Raw genomic sequence first — 21,581 nt, 5'->3', positions numbered from 1 at the left:
ATTGTGGATGATGCAGACGAAGGGAGGGCCATAGCAGGATGGATAATCCCAAAGAAGGGAACACTGTCCATTTTTTAAAATTCAGGAACAAAGGACAGGTTTGTCTCATGGCATATTCCCACCCTATTTCTGTTATGCTTCAGGTGGTATTAGGATGATTCTCATTCTCAAAGAACGCAAGGAGTGACAAGGGGCAACATGAAACTTATTGAGAGAGAGGGAGGAAAGGCGGGCTAACCAAGATAGGGGGAGAAGCAAAATACTAGCCTCTGGAAGGGACAGCTATTTCATTTGTGTCTTTCCAAGCCTGACATATATTCAGTACACTCTTGATCAGTGTTGAATTGTAAGGATAGCCCAGGACTTAAATGATGCCTGATTCAATTCCTCAAGTGAGAAATTGAAGTGCAAGGCCAGCCTCAGGAAAGTTAAGCATTTTGAATACTGAGAGGATGTTTAATACTAACTTAGAGGAAACAATAAGGATCAGGGATGAGTGGGTTATTTACAGAATCTAATGGCCTGGTAGATCTATGCCAAAGGCCAGAGGTAAAAACCTTTGTATTCAGGAGCCAGACTTAGAGTTTGTTAGATGGTCTGTTTCTATCTGCTTTTGAGGAAGACCTTTATCCATTAGCAGTATCTGCACTCTTCTGTCATCCAAGGAGACTCAGAATCCATGAAACAAATAAGTATCCAACTGGATATATCTATCTGCCTCAATCTGGTGGCTGGGTTCAACTGTCTAGTCCCCAGTGGTGACCATAAATCTTAAGCCCTTTCAAAGACAGAAGACATCTCTGTTTTATCATTACATATCAATGAAGCAAAGAGTACAGTTTTATGAGACCAGTTTTGTTGCTTTGTACACCTAAATGGTGCTAAAAATAATTCTAAGCACTATCTGCTTCCCCAAATCAGGATTGTGAATGTATTTACATGGAAATTGCCTTGCCTTTCCAAAGCTTTCATCTTAATCTAATATCAGTGTAATTCCGTAGTACAAAGGCAAAGAAAGGTGATGGACAAAAGTAGATTACAGGGTTCTTTTCTTTTGCTGATGCTACTCATGCCACAAATCAAGTAACACACACACACACACACACACACACACACACACACACACACACTCCTAGCTTCTTAATAATCTTTGATATATCTGAGTATAACAGACAATGGAGAAAACTGCCTCAATACAAAATTGCACAAGCTAATCTATAAACATACAAGGGAATTAGACTTGATGGCCAGAAAAAGTGGCAGTTTGTGTTACAAAAGAATCTTAAAAATAAATAAAGTAGAAATGTCTACTGCCTTTGAAAAGACGTCAGTTTTATGGCTGCCTCTGGTGACTGAACAGTTCTGTTCAGCCATAGGTTAGAGGTGGACAGACATATCCAGTTGGAAACTTGTTTCCTTCGTGGAGCCCAAGTACCCTTGTACCTGAGAGAAAGAGCACATAATTGATTTACCAGGATGATAGCAAAGAAAGCATGGTGAAATGGGAAGTGTTAGATTTGGAGTCAGAGGATATGGGTTCAAATTCTGACTCAGCCACCCCCGCCAGTGAAGCAGTGAGTGACTCCCTTAACCTCTCTAGTGGCTCAGTTTCATCAGCTGTAAAAATAGAGGGCTGGTCAAGAGGATCCCAACCATTTCTAAATCTATGATGCTATGTTGTTCATGACTATAGCATTTAGCTGGGCTCATGATTTAAGAGAAGGAAGTGTGCAATAGTGGCCAGTAAGCTAAACTTGGAGCTGGAAGTCCAGTTCAATTCAATTCAACAGTCATTTGTCAAACAGCTATCATATGCCAGGCACTGTGCCAGGCACTGGAGATACAAAGATAAAAATTAAACAGATCCTACCCTCAAAGAACTTGTATCTTACTGCCTGGATTTTCCAATTCCAACTCTCAAAACTCACTACTTGTGTGAGCACAGACAAGTCATTTAACCTCTCTGTACCTTGGTCTCCTCATCTGTGAAATGAGGATATTAATGCCTATGGTACTGCTGGTGGCACAGAACAGTTGTTAGTGACCTGGTCTCAGGGTCAAAAAGGCAAATGTCCAAGTGGTACTATAGACCAGCTTCAATACTTTCAACAAGTCACTTAACCACGCAGCACCCAGGACAACTCTTTAAAGACCCCCAAGTTACAGGCCGTGGTGTGCTGGCAAATGGTTAACAATCAGCTTCCAAAAAGAAAGAAGGTACAGGAGGCACTTTTAAGTTTAATCTTCATTATTTTCTCCCTTACTTTCTTAAGTCTAGGCAATCAACAGAACCGTAAATCAAGCCCTGATTTGTAGAAGTTGCTGACTTCTAAGATGCAAAAGCTCAAAATGAAAATTTAACAATCAGCGTTCTCTCTCTCTCCCTTCTCCCTTCCTCCCCCTCTCTCCCTCTCCTTTTCTCTCTCTTTTTCCCTCCCTCCCTCTGGCCATCCCTCCCTCCCTCTGGCTATGCCTCCCTCCCTCTCCCAGCACAGTCTCCAGGATGCCCTTGGTTGCAGAGGAATTGCTTACACCAATAAGAATCACAGGTTTGGACCAAAAGCAAAACAAAAACCTCACATGTGGTTGGCCAGAGGCTCAAATGAGATAGTGCATTTAAAGTGTTTTTGCAAACCTTAAAGCACTATATGAATGTTAACTATTGTGATTATTATTTTCTATTCACCATCTCGCAATCTCACCAGAAAAATAATTTTTGATGTAGTTATGTTCTAACGCAGGTCACCATATGTCAAAAATTTAACAAAATTCCCCTTGAAAGTAAACCCTAAAAATGGTAATTAATTTTTATTCCTGGTTTTTTTGGGGGAGGAGTTGCAGCCACTGACCCCATTTCCCCTCAGAGAACAACTGTGGATAAGAGTTTGCCAGCACCTGCTATTTAATCAGCTTCCAGGCCACAAAAGACCAAAAAGAGTCCATTCCTCCTTTAAAGTTTTATGATCTCTTGGAAAGGTGGCCTCATAACTTCCGGAAATATCTTTTTCCCTTTATGAGACCTTTCTCAGATGGATGACCAAGTTAAAAGCAAAGCCAACCCATTTTTCAAGGTTAAGATGAGGGAGAGAGAAAGGGTCCACTCAGATAATCAACTCATCCTCCATCTCCTGAAGAAAGGATTTCATTTGCAGGTGTTTCAGAATTACCAGTCTAGCTGGCAAGACAACTATCCATGAAAGAGAGTCTCAGAGGAAGGAGGAATTTTGCTCAAGGCAGCCAGACAGTCATCAGCCACAAACAGGAGGCTTTTGTTCTACCTCCATCCATGTTTACCTAAGGAAAGAACTACACCATGACTCCTAATACAAGCTCAATCGTTGTAGAAATCTAGTACACTTTTTATTTTAGAAAATATTAGGGAAAAAAAAGAGACCTTGGAAATCAAGTACAATCCTCACATTTTATAGACAGAGAAAATGAACCTTAGAGAGATTAAGTGATACAGGCAGTCAGTGGCTGAGGCAACATTTGAACCCAGCTCTGGGGCTCCAAAATTCTTTCCACAGTCAAAACTGAGGTGAAGAGACAAGCCAAGATATACAGGTATACAGTCAATTAACAGAGAAGAGAGAGTGAATTGTAAATAGCATCTACTCAATATGGCTTTATATAAAAGAGAATCTGACCAAAAAGCCTCCCTTTGGAGAGTGTGTGTGTCAGTCCATCCTCACTTTTAAAGGTGAGCCATCCCATCCTCCACAGTCACCATTTTACTAACACTAAACATGCCTCTCTGTCATATTTCTCCAAAGGCAACAGGATACAATACCAATTCCTCCTGAGACATGTCATTATAAATGAAGGCTGGTGTTTACACAGCCCAATACAATAAGATATTGTGTGCAGGGCACCTCAGCTATTCCTCCTATCTACATTTCATCTGCCACATTAGTAGACTTTGATCCCTGCCTACTCATGCAAAGTGCCACATGTGCTGCCTTGTTTAGTAGAAGAGGGGAAAAAAGAAGGAAGGAGTAACTTGCAGACAGCTGGAAGGTACAAAAATTCAGGGAAATGAAACCAAACTGTTTAAGGAGGGGAACAAAAAAAACCCATGAATGGCAAAAGCCCAGAGGAAGCATATATTCCATCCAGATTATTTCTCTTTTTTTATGCCAAAGAATCCATCATAGATAGCACCAGGCTCTACCAGTTCTTACTACAAAGGCCTTTAAGGAGCAGCTTGAAATTGCTGGCAGATTATACTGTTTTTTTAAGATTATACTGTGTTTTTAAGAGAATATTTTTCATTTCAATTGATTCTCCATCTTCCTTTCCCTGCAACTGCATCCAGGGAAGGTTCTATTCTTTCTGCTTCCTTCAGCCCGATTGTACATAACAAAAATTAAGCCAAGAGAATGGCCTCTGCCCCAGTGTCCAGCTCAAAGCGTCCAAGACCCCTCCACTCCTTTCTCCTACCTTTCTCCCAACGTCGTTACCACTGCTATCAAGTTAGCGGAGTGTACATGCAGGAGCAAACTTGGTTAGCCAGAGACCTTCTACTTACCATTTACACAGATTTCAAATGGTCTGCAAAGGTCATCCTCGAACAAACAGCCTGTTGAGAAGAAGAAATATAAAGGTAGATTAATGGTACTTTTTCTGGTACTAAAGTAATAGTCTTCTTTGAGTATTAATGCTCCAGCTTAAGACAGATATTTGGATTCCTTTGAGTGTGATAAATAGCAGGGGGAAAATATTAAACATCCCTTTTGTTTTTCTAGTCTAATGTCTAGTTTTTTCCCCATAAACTGAAACAATATACCAACAATTTGAATCTGTGTTTGAAAAGACCATTTCTACCAACATCCTCACATTGCCAGAGAATCCATACCAACTTCCCTAATCCAAATCTTCCCTTTCATATATGCAGTACAACAGGAGAAAGTCTAGTCAGGTAGTCATTGAGAGTGGACAAGCATTTATTAAACACCTACTAAGTACTTCGCACTGTGCAAATCACTAGGGATACAGAGAGAGAAAAACAAATAACAGACCCTGCTCTTAAGAAACTCAGTCTACTGAGAGATACAACGTGCAAAAAAAAAAAAAACCCCTACATACAAACAAGATACACAGAATGAGTTAGAGATAATTGTAGAGGGAAAGCAATAAGGTCAAGGACCAGGAAGGTATTTTGCAAAATGTGGGATTTTAGCTGGGAGGCCAGGAGATGGAAAGGAGGAAGGAGAGAATTCCAAGCACCTTGGACAGCCACTGAAAATACAGTCAAGAGATAGAGTCCTTTTGTGCAAGGAACAGGAAGGAAGCCAGCATGACTGGATCAGAAAGCACATGCTGGGGGAAGACAAGGCGTAAGAAGACTAAAAATGTAGGAGGGGGTCAGGTTATAATGGGCTTTGAATATCAAACAGGTGGTTTCATATTTGATACTGCAGGTGACAGGAAAAGAGTATCTAACCAACTTTGAGCCTCTGGCGATCTAGTGAAGCCTATGGATCATCTCATAATAACATTTTAAAAGCATAAATAAAAATAATAGGATAAATAAAAATCAGAGGATTGCAAAGGAAATCAATTATGTTAAAATAGTTACCAAAATATTTTAAAATAAGTTCTCAGACTAGTCCAACCATTCTGGAGAACAATTTGAAACAATGCCCAAAGAGCTATAAAACTATGCATACCCTTTGACCCAGAAACACCATTACTAGGTCTGTATCTCAAAGAGATCAAAGAAAATTACTTATGTGTATAAAAATATTTACAGCAGCTCTTTTTGTGGTGGCAAAGTATTGAAATTGAGGGGATGTCCATCAATTAGGGAATGGATGAACAAGTTATCACATATGGCTGTGATGGAACACTATTTTGTATAACAAATCACAAGAGGTATGGTTTCAGAAAAACCTGAGAAGATCCCTAAGAACTGATGCAAAGTGCAGTGAGCAGAACCAGGAGAGGATTGTACGCAAGAACAGCAATACTGTAATGATGATGGACTATAAAAGATTTAGCTATTCTGAAAAATATAAAGATCCAAGACAATTTGGAAGGACTCATATTGAAAATTGCTATCTACTTCCAGAAAGAGAATTGATGAACTTCAAATGTAAATTGGAGTATAATTTTCTCACTTTATTTTTCTTGCTTTTTTTGTGAGGTGGGTGACATGGAAGAGGAGAGAAAAGGAAGAAAAGAAAGAGAAAGAGGAAACAAAAAATGAGACAGTAATCAGTCATGATAACAAAAGTGGTGCCTGAAATCATAGGTTAGCCAGGTTTCCTACTTGCTTAGCTGAGTGTTCATCCTCTACGACAGTGGTTCCCAACCTTTTTTGAGTAGGAAGACCTCTAATTCAGTGAAAAAAAATTTGCAGATTCCCACTCAATAATAGTTGCCTTATTGCCATTTGTTAGTTAAGAAAGCGCATGACAAAAAGCTACTACAAATTCTATAACACTTGTAAATGGCTATGTATTCTAGCATTCTATTAATCACAGCAGCATTCGTACACACTTGAAAAATAACAATACCTACCAGTGTGAAACAAGGTGGCATATTTTGCTGGAGCTCACAGATACACATTCTTAGCCCCCTTGCAATAACTCTGGGTTGTCTTCTCCCTCTCAACCCCCAACCCCACCCCCAGTGGCCTGTTTTCCATTTGGGATCTATTGCTCTAAGGCCTTACTGCTTCTTCCTATGAGCCTGCCTGGAAACCAAAAGATATTTATTTTTCCTTAGGATATCCATGCCCTGAACACACTCAGCATGATTAGCTCATTTTTCTAACTCCGAAAAAAGACTTTGAAGGATACAGGGAAATGGAGTAGAGGCAAAGCAAATAAAAGGACAGATGGACATACGTGACAGAGATGTGAAATTTAGATATGATGCCTCTCCTGATCCTGTCAACTGTGAGTGTGTCCTCTCTCTAGACCCACCTTCAAATGGATTTGTATTTTGGAATACAAACCTATATATAGACATACACACACACACACACACACAGAGAGACAGAGAGAGAGAGATACACATACACAGAGAGAGAGACAGAGACATATATATGTATATGTATATATATATATATATATATATATATATATATATATATACATATGTGTGTGTGTGTGTGTGTGTGTGTGTGTGTGTGTGTGTCTCAACTACCTACTCAGTTAGAATGTAAGGTTGTTGCTAGGAGGGAATTTTCCTTTGTTGTATCCTCAGAGCCTTGTAGTACAGTGCCTGGAACACAGTAGCTACCTACTGTGATTGGTTGATTTAGCCTATTACATATATCTGTAGTAATACCTTTAGTAATATATGGTAATAAACTTAGTACTATATAGGGATATACTTAGTAATACCCCCTAGATCCTTCTGTAGAAAAGGAATTCTACTTTAATCATGGTCCACATAGGAGCACAGATTTAAAGTTGAACCCCAGAAATCATCTAGTCTACTGCCCTCATTTTACAGATGAAGAAATTGATAGCAAAATGCTGATTAGAATATGCCACCAATTACAATTAACCCTCTGATCCTAAACTTGAAATAGCCCCAACTTGTTATTCATGGATTTCCTATACCGGGAAAACTAGACAGCAAACCACAAAGATCCCCCATACATCCTGGGGTTAAAAAAAAAGTAACCACAATATTTCAAGTTATTTATTACTAGAGTTGCAAATGTTATGCATATTTCACTCAGCCAGTCAATATGCTAATTTCACTGCTAATTAATGTGTGTTGTTATTTGTTCTAACATGAAGGAGGACCATATTTCACTTTAAATATCAACCACCTACTAATAGTAATTATGACCATAAATCATCAGGAGAAAGGAAGAGACATTTTATCTAGCAGACACTTAGCTCAACCTGTGCACTGCAGTGCCTTAGATACATTTCATTCTCCAAAGCATCAGTGGCTGCCACATCCCATCTTCGGCATATGTCAGAGAGTATGTCAGAGCTACCCCAAAACTAAAGGGCTAACTGGTTCCAAGTACTTTGTCTCAAAAGCAGCAGTCAAAAACCTTCTCTCAAGTGTCTTAATTTCAGCTATTAGTTCTGTGAGACAAGGGGTTGAGAAATCTCAATAAAATGGTAAGATTATCAGACATTATACATTTTGATTCAATAGCCAAAAAAAAAGCACTTAACACAATTTTCATTGCACACATACACATGCATACACACATGCAAATACACCTATCCTTAACTGGAAATTCACTTTCACAGTCTAAGTCTGAACAGCAAAGAACATAACCATGGAGTTGACTAATTGTCTTCCCATTATATGCAAGACCCATACATCAAATAAACATGTGGAGATGAGGAAAAACACAACCCCAAATATCATGACTTCTCAAAAAAGGACCAAGAGGGTGGAGAGCAGGGGTTGGAGTCAATCCTCATCTTATCCATCAACAATCCTCTACTGAGAACCTCTGCTCAAGATTCTTGATCTTGTGCTAAATGCTCCAAAGATGCACAACAGAACCCTTCCTCTCAAAGAACTTACGATCTAGTTGAAAACACAAGATACACAACATAAATGGTTAACAAGCAACACAAGACAGAACATTTTAAGCATCCACACAGTGGTGCACACAATAAATGTTATAAGAATTCAAAGGAAAACTATGTCACTGCTAAGACAGTGGCAGATTTCTTTAAGGATATGGAACTAGAGCTGAGCCAGGAAGGAAGGGGACATCTTGGTTTGGTCTTTCCCTTACTGAGATGCTGTGACCAGCAATGCCCTTAATATACATCAGTGGATCTCAAACATTTTGTTCTCAGGACTCCTTTACACTCTTAAAATTTTTTGAGAATCATCCAAAAAACTTTTATTTATGTTAATTATCTATCAATATTTGCCATTTTCACAATTTAAATATTTTAGTATTATTTTTAGTATTATCATCTAGTGTTACTATGAAAGTAGTTTTCACCTTTTGTCCCCTTCAGTGAGTCAGAGAAATCCCAAGGTACCACATTTTCAATGAATTAAACATTTATTAAGCATCTACTCTGTGAAAGGTGCTGTGCTAAGTTTTGAGAATCACTACTATACATTATCTTATTGCATCTTCCCACCAACCCTGGGAGGTAAGTACTACAGATATTTTATCCCCATTTTGCAGATGAAAAAATTCAAATTCTGAGAAGTTAAGTGATTTCCTGCAAGCAGACAAATACTAAGTATTGGGAGCAAGATTTGATGCTAAGTCAATTTTGACCATAAACCCAGTAATCCTTCCATTATATCAAGATGTCTCTACTCAAGTTGTTTACATTTTGTGTCAGAAGGAATGGCTTGAGCACTCCAAGAAAATTCGAAGAGATGTTAGGACATGGTTTGGCTGGGGGTGATCAGGGAAAACTTCACCAAAGAAATTGTATTTGAGCTGAGCTTTGAAGGAAAAACAGATTTTAGCCATCAGATGTGAGAAGGAGGTGTATCCTCAGCACAAGAGATAACCTATCCATATTCATGGAGAGAGAAGAATATGAGAAGAAATCAAGAAAAGCTAGTAGTGGAGTCTTGTTGAAATACAGAGTTCAGGAAGTGGGACAGTGTGAGATAATTGTGAAAAGAAATCAAGGAATTGGATAGGGAGAGTCTTAAAAACTAGGCTGGAAAATTAACATTTTATCATTTTATCTAGTCTACAAGTCATAGGGAGCCACAGAAGGTTTTTGAGGAGGACAGCAACATGATCAAAGTTATGCATTAAGATTATCTTAACAGATGCATAAAGAATGGATTAGAGAGAGAAGAGAGATTGGAAGTAGAGAAGACAGGTGAGAAGGCTTCACAATATTCCAGAAATGTTAGAAAAGCTGATTACAGTTTAAACTAGATTCATAGCAGGATGTAATGGAGAGGAAAGGGCAGATAAGAGAGATGATGTGGAAGTAGGATCAATAGGAATCAGCAAGGGGCAGGACAAAGACTAAGGCAGCCTTTATGCAAAAGCAGTGGAATGAGGCAAGGCAGACACAAGGTGGTCTTATGGTATTTATGCATGTTTTATATTTATGGACATCTTCCTTCAAGGCCCAGCTTTCTATTTCCTGCTTTTATTCATTTGAACAAGCTGAAAACTTAGGAGAGGGAACACAGAATCAAACTTGAAAATGACTTCACGTTAAAACAATACTTACTGAACAAGACAATTTTTTTAGTGTTTTTTTCCTTTTTTAATAATTTATTTTGATTTGTCGACAATCACTTCCATATGCTTTTGAGTTTAAAATTTTTCTTCCCCTTCCTCCCCATCACCCTCCCTAAGACGGCACACAATCTGATAGAGGCTATACATATACATTCCTATCAAACATATTTTCATATTAGGGATGTTGTAAGTAAGAATTAGAACCAGTAGGAGGAACCACCAGAAAGAGGAAACAAAACAGAAGAAAAAAAATAGCAAATAGTACGCTTCGATATGCATTCAAATTCCATAGTTCTTTCTTTGGATGTGGATAGCATTTTCCATCATGAGGCCTTTGGAGATGTCTTAGATCTTTGTATTGCTGGGAGGGGTTAAGTTTATCAGTATTAATCATCACACAACATGGCTGTTATTGTGTACAACATTCTCTTGGTTCTGCTCACTTCACTCAGCATCACACCATACAAGTCTTTCCAGGTTTTTCTGAAGTCAGCCTGTTCATCATTTCTAACAGCACAATAGTATTCCATTGCATTCATATATCACAACTTGTTCAGCCATTCCCTAATTGATGGGCATCCTCTCAGTTTCCAATTCTTTGCCACCACAAAAAGAGGTGCTATAAATATTTTTGCGCCTGTGGGCCCTTTTCCCATTTGTATAACCTATTTGGGATATAGCCCTAGAAGTTCTATTGCTGGGTCAAAGGGTATGCACATTTTTATAGCCTTTTGGGCATAGTTCCAAATTGCTCTCCAAAATGGTTGGATCATTTCACAACAAGATAAAAATTCTAAAGGGAAAAATATCATTCTAAATTTGGGATTCTTTTCTCTTGTTTTATACTATCGAGAAATACAATGATAAGAAAAAGTCCCCACAAGTACATTTCTAATTTTAAAAAAATACAGAACTAAATTGTTGCCAGTAAAACATAATCCATACAACATCTTTTCTTTGTGTAATAAAAACAGAAAGAAAGAAAACTAGTTGATAAATGCAATTCATTTTTCTTTTGATTGTCACTTTACGAGGAAAACAAAAATAATAGATATAATTCTGTTACTTGAGGGTGACTTGTAAGTTTCAAATGAAAATGATTATAAAAGTATCATAATCCTTATGGCTCTGACCTACAGCTTATATAAAGTATAAGCATAATGATGAAAAGAAGAAGGGTATCCCAAAATCAATATACAAGAATCCCAAATTATAAGCCATATCAATTAGTTGGTGATTCTCCACATTCGAAGGAATCCCAGACTGGGACCGAGAAAACAGAGGTTCTACTTTGGCCTCTGTCACTAATTTGTTGTGTGAAATTAAGTGTGCTACCAAAACTTTCTCAGTTTCACAAGAAAAAAATTGTGTTAACTGCTGAATATTTGGAATTCTTACTAGAAATTCCAAAAATCATAGAAGCTCATCCTTTTAATGACAGCCTAGCTAAATTTGAGAGGAAGTACAACATAAAGGGTTATTTTATTTTATTTTTAAAGATAACTTTTTAAAATAATCAAATAATAATATATTTATATTATATATAATAAAGATAATCACCAAAGAATGATTAATGCATTTTCCTGCAGTTAACATATATAGTTCACAATAACCTTCTACTAAAGGATTCAAGGGAGAGAGGGAGAGGGAGAGTGCGTGCTTCATATATACGTTCATAGACTGGGCTTAATAAACAGTTCAAATGAAAAAAGACAGACTTAGTGATCTTATTTGACCACAAGCCCCATATGAGTCAATAATATGATGTGGGGGCCAAAAACAAACTGTCATCTTGGAATGAATTGAGGAGTATATGTCCGAAACAATAGAAGTAATAGTCCTACTGCAAGTCTATGCTTGCCAAAGCATATGTAGAATATTACATTCTGTTCTGAACACTGCATTTAAAGAAGGATATTGATAAATGTGAATATGGTTGGAAGTCAACCAGAATAGAGAAAATTCCAGAAAGCACATTGAGAAAACATTAAAGAAACTGGAAACATTTGGTATGGACAAGATTAGGAACACTGAGCTGCCATTTAGAAATGGGAATAGACTGATATAATCTATATTTAATGAGAAGAAGACTACCTGGTAGAAGTTACAAGAGGTAAAGTTCAGCTCAAGACATGAACAATTTTCAAACAATTAAAGCTACCAGCAATAGAGCCATCTTATGAACTAGGAAGTTCACTGTCACTAAAAGTCTTGATGCAAAGGTGAGATACCCATCCCTTAGGGTTGAGCAAATTCCTCGAGAATCAAAAGTTTTATTACATATCTAAGATTTCATGATTTTTTTCATGTCATACAGGTTAAATAATTTCTATATAAATATGATGGCTACATAGAGCAAAAGCTCAGTCTATACAATCTATCTTCCAATACCAGTATCCTAAAGAGGATATCATTGTATTGTTTCTAATGTGGAAAATCATAGAGGCCCAGGAAGTAAGGAACAAAAATTAGCAAGTGAAATTTCTGTATTGCCCCATCTAGATCATTATTATCATCTACTAACCCCCTCATTTTTTTTGCAGGTACCTTAGTTCACAAAGACTGTCTACTAAAGGACCCATATGAGAGAGAGAAAGAGAGAGAGAGAGAGAGAGAGAGAGAGAGAGAGAGAGAGAGAGAGAGAGAGAATATCTCATTGTGCAATCTCTCTTATATAGCACTTTCTCTCATTTCTCAATGAGTTCATTCCTCATAACTAGTTGAGGATCAGTAGAGGCTTTGCACCACGACGCCCATTTTAGAGGGTGCTAACATTATTTACAATCCTTCAGCAGCGCACAAGCAACAAAGTTTAGTACCTAATTAGCAAGAATAATTAGATAAAACAAAAATCTCCTCGCTAACAGCTACTGTCAGTTTTACCTGTCCCTCTCCATGTAGTATGGCAGCCTCCTCAGTCAATTAATCCATCAATAAACATTTATTTATCATCTACTAAGTAAATACGAGACTCACTCTTGTGTTTCTCCATCATCCATCTACTGCCCATAGGGTGGTACCTCTGTCCCCCCACTCTTAAATTTTTTCCTTTGTCAGTCTTCATACCCTGACTATTCACAATCTTAGATCATGCCCACCACATGCATCCTTGGCCCTATTGGGCTGATGTTTGGCAATGTTACAACACTGAGTCACCAAGGCCCCCTACAAATTCATGTCCTCTAATCACAGCTGAGTCCTCACTGTGGAACATCATAAGTTTTTTGTTATTTCCCAATTTGCACTCTTTATCATATCCCATACAGCAGCTGTCCTAAACCTTCTATCACATGGCTTCTAAAGACCTGTTTAAACTCTGCAAGTAACTTTGCCTCTTACTTTGAGATAAGCAAAGTCATGTACCATGAGTTCCTCAACTCTCAATTCAGTATCTCCAAACCTTTTTGTATCTTCCCCAATCCTCCTCCTTTGTTAGCCTCTGAGGAAGAAATGGTCCTTCCAGACAAGATTAATCCCTCTAATTGTGCCCTTGATCTCCATCTTCTACTGCGGTGTTGCCATAGAAACAGGGACCACTAAACTGAACATAAGGATCCCCATGGGCCCACATATTGACTTAGAAAACCACCGTTAACATTATCTATGTTCTATTGCATTTATCTTATTAAATATTTTCAATTACATTTTAATCTGGTTGAGGCCACATTTGGGGGTATTGCCAACCTCATGCAGTCAAATGATAGCTTTGACACCTCTGCCTTGCTGCATATTCCAAGGGCTTTTCCCATAGATCATTCATAGTGTCAGTGTCTATCTCTCTCTCTCTCTCCTTCTCCCCCAATCTCTATCTGTTGGCTTTTTCCTTGTCACCCACAGATTTTACATAAATTCCAAACATTCTCAAGTTTCCCCATCCTTAAAAAAAACCTTCACTTAATGTGCCATCCTCTCAAGCTATATCATCCTATCTCTCCTCCCTTTACTGCCAAATTTTTAGAATTATTTTACACTTACTGCCTCAGTTTATTCACCCCATACTTATTTAGCAGTATCTTGACACCCGACTTTAGACCTCACAATCCTCTTGAAGCTGCACTGCTAAATGTGATGTTTCTATTCAAATCAACTATAAATGACTGGTAAATGAAGATGTTATCCATCTCCAGAGAGAGAACTGATATATAGAACTATGTATTGCACAGTTTCATACATACGTGTGTGTGTGTGTATATATATATACATACATATACATATATGCATATATGTGGGGTTAGGAGGGAAGAAGGAAGGAAAACAGCTTGGAACTCAAATGTAACAAAAATAAAATTAATTAAAAAATAAAAATAAATGTGATGGTTCTTTCTTAGTCATCGTCCTACTTGACCTGACTTTAGCTTTTCACACTGTTGACCATTCCTTCCTCCTGGATGTGAAAAGATTTTCCTGGTTCTCCTTATACCTACCTGATCATTTCTTCTCAGCATCATAAGCCAATTCATAATTCATCTCTCACCCCCTAATCCCCCAAGACACTGCAGCGGATTCTCTTTCTCTCTATAATCTCTCCCACAGTGCTGTAATATGTTTCCGTGAATTCAATTATCAACCATAAAAGATGACTCCCAGGTCTATGTATCCAACCCTAATGACTCTGCTTATTTCTATGCAGCTTTCATGTTGCTAGCTGCCTACTTGACCTCTCCACGTAGAGTTCAGCTGGCATCTCAAACTCAGCACATCCTTAACAGAAATCATCATCTTTTCCCTTAAATCCAAACTTTTGATTCAAACTCCCTCCAAACTTTGCCATTTCTATTGAAGACACAATTCTCCCAGTCACTCTACTTTGTAATAACAGAAACATTCTAGATTCTTTGATCACCAGACATCGCCAATGTCTGTTGGTTGTACCTCCACAACATTTCTTATATCTTTCCCTTCTCTAGCTCAAATGGCCACCATCCTCGCTCAGGTTCACATCACCATTCATCTGGCCCGCTATGATTCCCTCCTGATTGGCTGCCCTATGTCTGGCCCTTCCCCCTCTCCAATCAATCATCTACACAACTGCCAAAATAATCTAAGTCAGGGATATTACAGTATTACAATCTGCTTTTCAAAAACCTTCTGTGACTCCCTATTGCCTCTTGCACAAAACCTATTACCCAGCCTGGCACAGAAGATCCTCCACAACCTGGGTCCAATATATCTTTTTATCCTTATTTAATATTATTCCCATTCATCCAATTTATGTTCAAGTCAAACTGGCTGGTTGACTTTTCCCTCAGACCCATAATTTCATCCCCTAACTCCATACATTTGCATAAACTATTGCAAAATTAAGAAGAAAGGAAGGAAGGAGGGAAGGAAGGAAGGAAGGAAGGAAGGAAGGAAGGAAGGAAGGAAGGAAGGAAGGAAGAAGGAAGGAAGGAAGGAAGAGAGAGAGAGAGAGAGAGAGAGAGAGAGAGAGAGAGAGAGAGAGAAATAAAGCTCCATCTCCATTTCTCAGAATTGCTATTTTCTTTCCAAGCATAGTTACGGTGCCACCTCTTCTGTGAGGCTTTCTCTGATTGCTCTAGTTACCTATGTAAATATTATGTCCCTCCAGTAGAACGTAAGCTTTTTGAGGATAGTAACTATTTTGGTGTAACTATTGGGACAGTAACTATTTTTTATCTCTATAGCCTAATGCAATGTAGTAGATGCTTAATAAATGTTTGTTGAATTGGCTTTTAAGTAAATGAGCTCATGCTTTGAAATCAAAATTTATGCATCCTAAAATCAGCCTAGTGATTTTTTTGGGTGGGAGAGGGGAAGGAAAACTGTATGTACTCTCATTCTTCTCAAGAATGACAAGAACAAAATCCCACTTCTTAAACCTCTATCATTCCAAACCGGCCACTGGCTAAGGCGCTCAGAGGTGGCAGAAATCCAACACCCTCCAAAAAGCAGGAAACGGTTGGAGATGAATGGCCTGGGGAGTTTCAAGAAACGGGCTGGCAAATTGACTCAGCTTTCTGGAGCAATAACAAAATGCGTAAACGCTCAATGAAAACTATGAGCCCTATGAGCCCATTCTGACTGACCATACTCCCAAGAGGTCATAGGCTACATTTGCACAACCTACTCCAGAAAGTAGTAATTAAAGCTAGTACAGTAAGTGTACATCAGAGGGAAGAAATTATGAGAGCCAGCCTTTCATCTAAAAAATGCAAAAAAAAAAGTGGTATGATAAAATCAAGAAATAAGCATATAGAGCCAAGACAAGAGATGTGTCAATCATTGCCTGACTTAGATTTTCCTAATTTATATTCATGTTATCTGAACCAGCCCCAAAGAATTGATCCAGCACCACAACGTTTTGCTCAATTTATATATTCTTATTCCTAGAAAAAAATGAATGAGCATTCAGTAACTGATATTAATCATTACAAGCAACAAATATTCACTGAGCATTGCATATGTGCAAGACACCGTGGGAGAAATGAGGAAACAGAGAGGATACAACTAGTCAATTTTCTAAGGATGAAACACAAATTGTCAGTAATCATTTGAAAAAAATGCTCAGTCTTCCAAATAAACAATATGGTAAAAAATAAAACAGTTCTGGGACCATCTCTACCCTCATCAAAATGACAATAAACAAACAAACAAAAACAATGAAACTCAATGTTGGCAGGATTATAAAGAAACAGGTACTCTTCCAGGTTATTGAGAAAGAGGTGGCTGTTCAGTAATAGTGGAATTACAAACTAGAATCTCTTTTGAAAACAATCTGGCAATCTATACTAAAATAACTACGCCCTTTGACCCAAACATTCATTGGCAACAAAAGGCATTGAGAGTGTTAACAAAAACAAATTAGCAACAAAAAGAAAGGAATGTCTACGATGAAAATTCCTTCAATAGAGTGTAAGTTGCTTGACATTAAGAATTGTTCCTTTTCTGTCTTTGTATCCTTTACCTGGCCCAATGCCTGACACATAGTAGATGCTTAATAAATACTTGTTAATTGAATGACAGACTGTTCAGAGATTTTCATAGCATCATTATATGATACTGCAAAAGAAAACAAAGTGTGTGTGTGTATGTATGTATGCATGTATGTATGTAATCTAAATGGTCGGCAAAAGGAGAATGACTGAATAGATTTGGGGGCATTCATGGAATGGAATGAGAGGCAATCCCACTTGTGGATAGAAAACTGGCCTTGGAGTCAAGGAGTCCTGGACTCGTGTTCAGCCTCTGACCCTAGCAGTTCACATTCTACTGTATCTCCCTGGGGAGATCACTTAAACTCTCAGTGTCCCAGGCATCTCTCTAGGACTAGAGGTTATAGATAAAATAGGTAATGGTGGGAAAGGTTTCCATAGCTGGAGGTTCCCATGCAGAGGAAATCAGAGATACACATCAATGTAAAAGTATACTCAGAAGCAATGAAGATAAGTGTGAGAGTGTTTTGATCTGTCAAATCACATATGTACACTGGTAATAAATATAAGGTAATTGAAAGTATGCTGTTTAATTTAACAGTGATTTGATTTCCCATCTCCATCAAACAGTATGGTTTAGTAGAAAGAGTCAGCCTTACAATCAAAAGGACCTGGGTTCGAGTTCCACCTTTGATATACTGTGGTGTGATCACAGGCAACTCATCTTACTCCTCAGCACTCTGAGTAGCTCTCTAAGTCCCTAAGTAACAGGAGAGGTTGCTGACCTGCTTTGGGAGAATTTCCTGGGAGAGGAAGTTCCACGCATCAGTGAAACCACCTGTCCAGTCCCTAATTCCAGCCCCCAGCCCCATTCCCAGCCCATCAGTAAGGAACACTAAGGGTGAAAGTGTTGAGGTTTTCACTTGCCCTAGGGTCCAGGAAACTTATGCAGGCTGGCCCAGGAAAGAAAGAAGCAGCTACCTACGGACCTTTAAAAAGATGCATACCCTCCATCTTTAAAGCAATTTGAGAAACCTCTGCAGAAAAGCCAGAGTTCCCATGCCTTCTGCTGGATTTTAAAAACTAGGGAAGGATTGGGAGAAGTGACAAGGGGAGTAAACTGCCACCACCAGGAATTCCAGGCACCTCCAATTCAGACTTCTGGAAGCCACAACAGATAACAGGCCAATAGCCTGGTCGACATCAGTCATTTCATCTTTGGTAAGGAAAGGAAATACACAGAAAATATGGCCTCCCAAAAGAACACATATCAGATACTCTTTATCTTGGGCAACACGTGCTGTATAGGACAGAACATTTTGTTTTGCACAGTCTGAGATCTCTGATCAAAACTGCAATTATGCTGGCAAGTCAAAAGGAAAAGGGAAAAAAAAAGAAATAAAAATATGTTCATCATAATCTTCCTTCCAGCAAAGTCCCTACATGAGGACAGGGGACATTTCAATTAAATTTAAAAAAAAAAAACATGCCAAGGTTTCCGTGGAAATCTCCCTTTAGATCATCCATTAATACAAACGTGCCACTCTTAAGTCAGAGCCGATGAGCTCCAAACCTCTCCCAGCAAGGGAGATGTGCTCCAGCAAGCATTCCCTGCCAGTCCCTCTTGGTCGACTGTCATTTTGCACTTCCCCATCCATAAGAAAGGCTGTGCAAAGGCAAAAGTGGGCATGTTTCCATCACAGGGCCATAAATGGGAAGTCTAATTACCATCCCTGAGAGCCTCAGCAACAGACAGATGAGGCAACCCACAGCCCCCAGATGACGTCAATCCCTCCCTTGCGTGTCCCTGCTTTGATTCTGCACTCTCTGCTGCTCATTCTTTTCTCCTTTTATTAAATAAGGGCCTCTGAGATAAAGCGACATGCTCCCATTGCCCACTGCCAACGTGAAGTACTCCTGATGCTGTCCGCAGCACCAAGCTTACACAGAGGCAGAATCACGCTGTGCTATGAATTCAGAGCACAAGAGAGGCCTTCTAAAAATGTATTTCCCATCAATTAAGCCATATCAAGGGGGTCTAGGAATTTTTTTTCTTTTTGATAGCTATATTTTAGTTTAATTGCTTTAATAATCCTTTGTCTTTTAGTTTATGCATTTAAAAACACCACCTGAGAAAGTATCCATAGACTGCACCAGATTGCCAAAGGAGTCTGTGATACAAAAAAAAGGTTAAGAACCTCCTCCTTGCATTTTACTTTTAGGGTTTCACTTACTTTTCTAACACAAAAGGGTCAGACACCAGTTACAATGCAAATATCTCTGAAAGGATATTTAGAAGGTACAAGAACAGGAGTTCTTAAGCTAGGGTCTATGAATTTGATTTTTAAAATATTTTGATAATTGTATTTCAATATGATTGGTTTATGGATTTATGTTTATGGATTTAATTTTATGCATTTAAAAACATTGTTCTGAGAAGGGAGTTATAACAAAGAAATAAAAACCAAGGGGATACCCATCAACTGAGGAACAGTGGGAAAGTCAAAGCTTTAGGCTACTATTCATTTATATATCTTTTCTCTTTTATATAGAGAGCTTCTCCTGAAATTTGTCTGTAACTAAAGTCTTAGAAAGTTTCCTGGGGCACTGAGAGATTATGACTTGTTCAGGGTAGCACATAGACAAGTTTATGTCAGGGGCAGGACTTGAACCCAGGTCTGTCTAGTGCTCAGTCCAGTTCTCTCTTAAACACATCACACTGCTCCTTATGCCTTAGTGGAAATGAATTCCAAATACCTTCCTAAGAACAGGTTTTGATAAAGGGAAAATAAGGAGAGACCATGAAGGTTCTAGGTGGTGTGTACAAGGCCACAAGTCTTGGATAATTAGGCAGTAGAAAAAGAGTTAGCCTTAGGGCAATAAAGACAGACTTCATAGTTTTGTCCAGGGCTCTCATATTGCAGATGTGATGGACTTTGATCTTCAGAAAGACAAAAATCAAGTACTATGAATGTACAATACAAGGACAAATATAGCTACATTGATTCAGAAGTGTTTTAATGGATACATCCAAAGAGTTTCCAAAGATGACTCCAAAGACATTCAAAAATGTTTCCATTTTCAATAATGGTTTGATGTCAAGACTGAAGGAAAGCTCCTTCTTGGGAAATTGATGCTTGGCCTGGTACCATTTAACATTATTATCAATGGATTGGATAAAGGTATTGAGGTTGTGATTATCTAATGTGCAGATGACACAAGATTGGCAGGGATAAGCAAAGAGTTGAATGATAGAATCCAAACTGATACCACCAGTTTAGAATATTGGACTGAATGTCATAACTTGCAATTTATTAGGAATAAACTTAAAAGGCTATATTTGGATTCAAAAAATCAACTCCACAAATCCAAATGGTAGAGGTATGACTAGACAGCAGTTCATCAGTGAACTAAAAACTCAATGCAAGTCAAAAGTATGATAGGGAACCTAGGAAAGCTTATTCAGTCATAAGCTACATTCAAGAGAGGCATGGCATCTAGGACTAGAAAGCTAATAATCCTGCCCTACTTTGCTCTAGTCTATATTCAGTTCCAGGCACATTTTAGAAGATTAAATAAAGTGGAAAACGTCCATATGAAGACAACCAGGATGGTGAAGGACTTTGGGACAGTGCCATAAAAAAGCCAACTGAGGGAATTAAGTATAGTTAGTGGCTCAGAGGGATACAATTGAAGTACTTGGACTTGTTCTGCTTAACCTCAGAAGGCAGAACTAGGAAGGGGTAAAAATTGCAAAGAAGCAAAGCTAGGCTTTCTGGAGTGAAAAAAAAATCCTAAAAATGTGCTTTATCAAAGAATGAAATAGGCTGCTTTGACTGAAGCCTACAGGTCTTCAAGCAAGACCACCTGTTGGGTATGTTGCAAAAGGTATAATAGGCATGGGTTGGGTCCTGAAGCCCCTTTCAATGCTGAGATTCCTTAATCCTAGTATTCCATGATTTTTTCCCATTTTTGAATGTTTTATTTTTGCTTTTTTTTCCCCTTCAAAAGATCAAATATTTTATTCGATTGTTTAAGCCAGGCACACATCTCTACTTAACAAGAAGGTACTGTTATCTGGGATATTTTGGCAATCTAAAGCCGACCTGGATACACAGATACTTCAGGAAGATTGGATTAAGAGATTGTCATCTCAAATAGAGGAGAAGTGTGGTTTGTGTGCCAACCCTAGAAGAACCTCAAGCTGGCTGGGAAAAACAGACTTAAAATTCACCTGCAAAAATGCCACTCTTCTACCCACTTCTGCCATCTCAACTGCTCAAGGGAGGCTCCCAACCCTCACTCAGCTCCCCATACAACAAGCAAGCTCTGCCCATAGCTTACACTTATCAGCCCTCCACAGAATAAACTAACTCTGTAGAACTTCAGAATCAAAAACTGGAGGGTCCAGTCCCCAGTGGGATCAGACACTAGGACAAAACAGGCCACATCTAAGATGCAAATCTGACAGTTGTACCATTTGGCTCTCATTCTTGGAGACATGAGTTCTCTTTCTA

The 21,581-nt window shown here is 38.5% G+C and overlaps 1 protein-coding gene across 1 annotated transcript in view; it reads right to left on the bottom strand.

Annotated features, from left to right (window-relative positions):
- Positions 1-21,581, bottom strand: part of PTPRN2 (protein tyrosine phosphatase receptor type N2) — a gene marked incomplete at its 5' end in the record, with an annotated part of 1,499,790 nt that overhangs the window by 1,312,042 nt on the left and 166,167 nt on the right. The window contains one exon of the mRNA XM_078149736.1: positions 4,529-4,579. Coding sequence (XP_078005862.1) covers positions 4,529-4,579 — 51 coding nt within the window. The remainder of the gene's footprint in view (positions 1-4,528; positions 4,580-21,581) is intronic.

Source organism: Phascolarctos cinereus, unplaced genomic scaffold (genome assembly GCF_003287225.1).
Source record: "Phascolarctos cinereus isolate Bilbo 61053 unplaced genomic scaffold, phaCin_HiC Scaffold_1;HRSCAF=81, whole genome shotgun sequence".
NCBI lineage: Eukaryota > Metazoa > Chordata > Mammalia > Diprotodontia > Phascolarctidae > Phascolarctos > Phascolarctos cinereus.
This window is presented reverse-complemented; position numbering and strand designations above follow the sequence as displayed.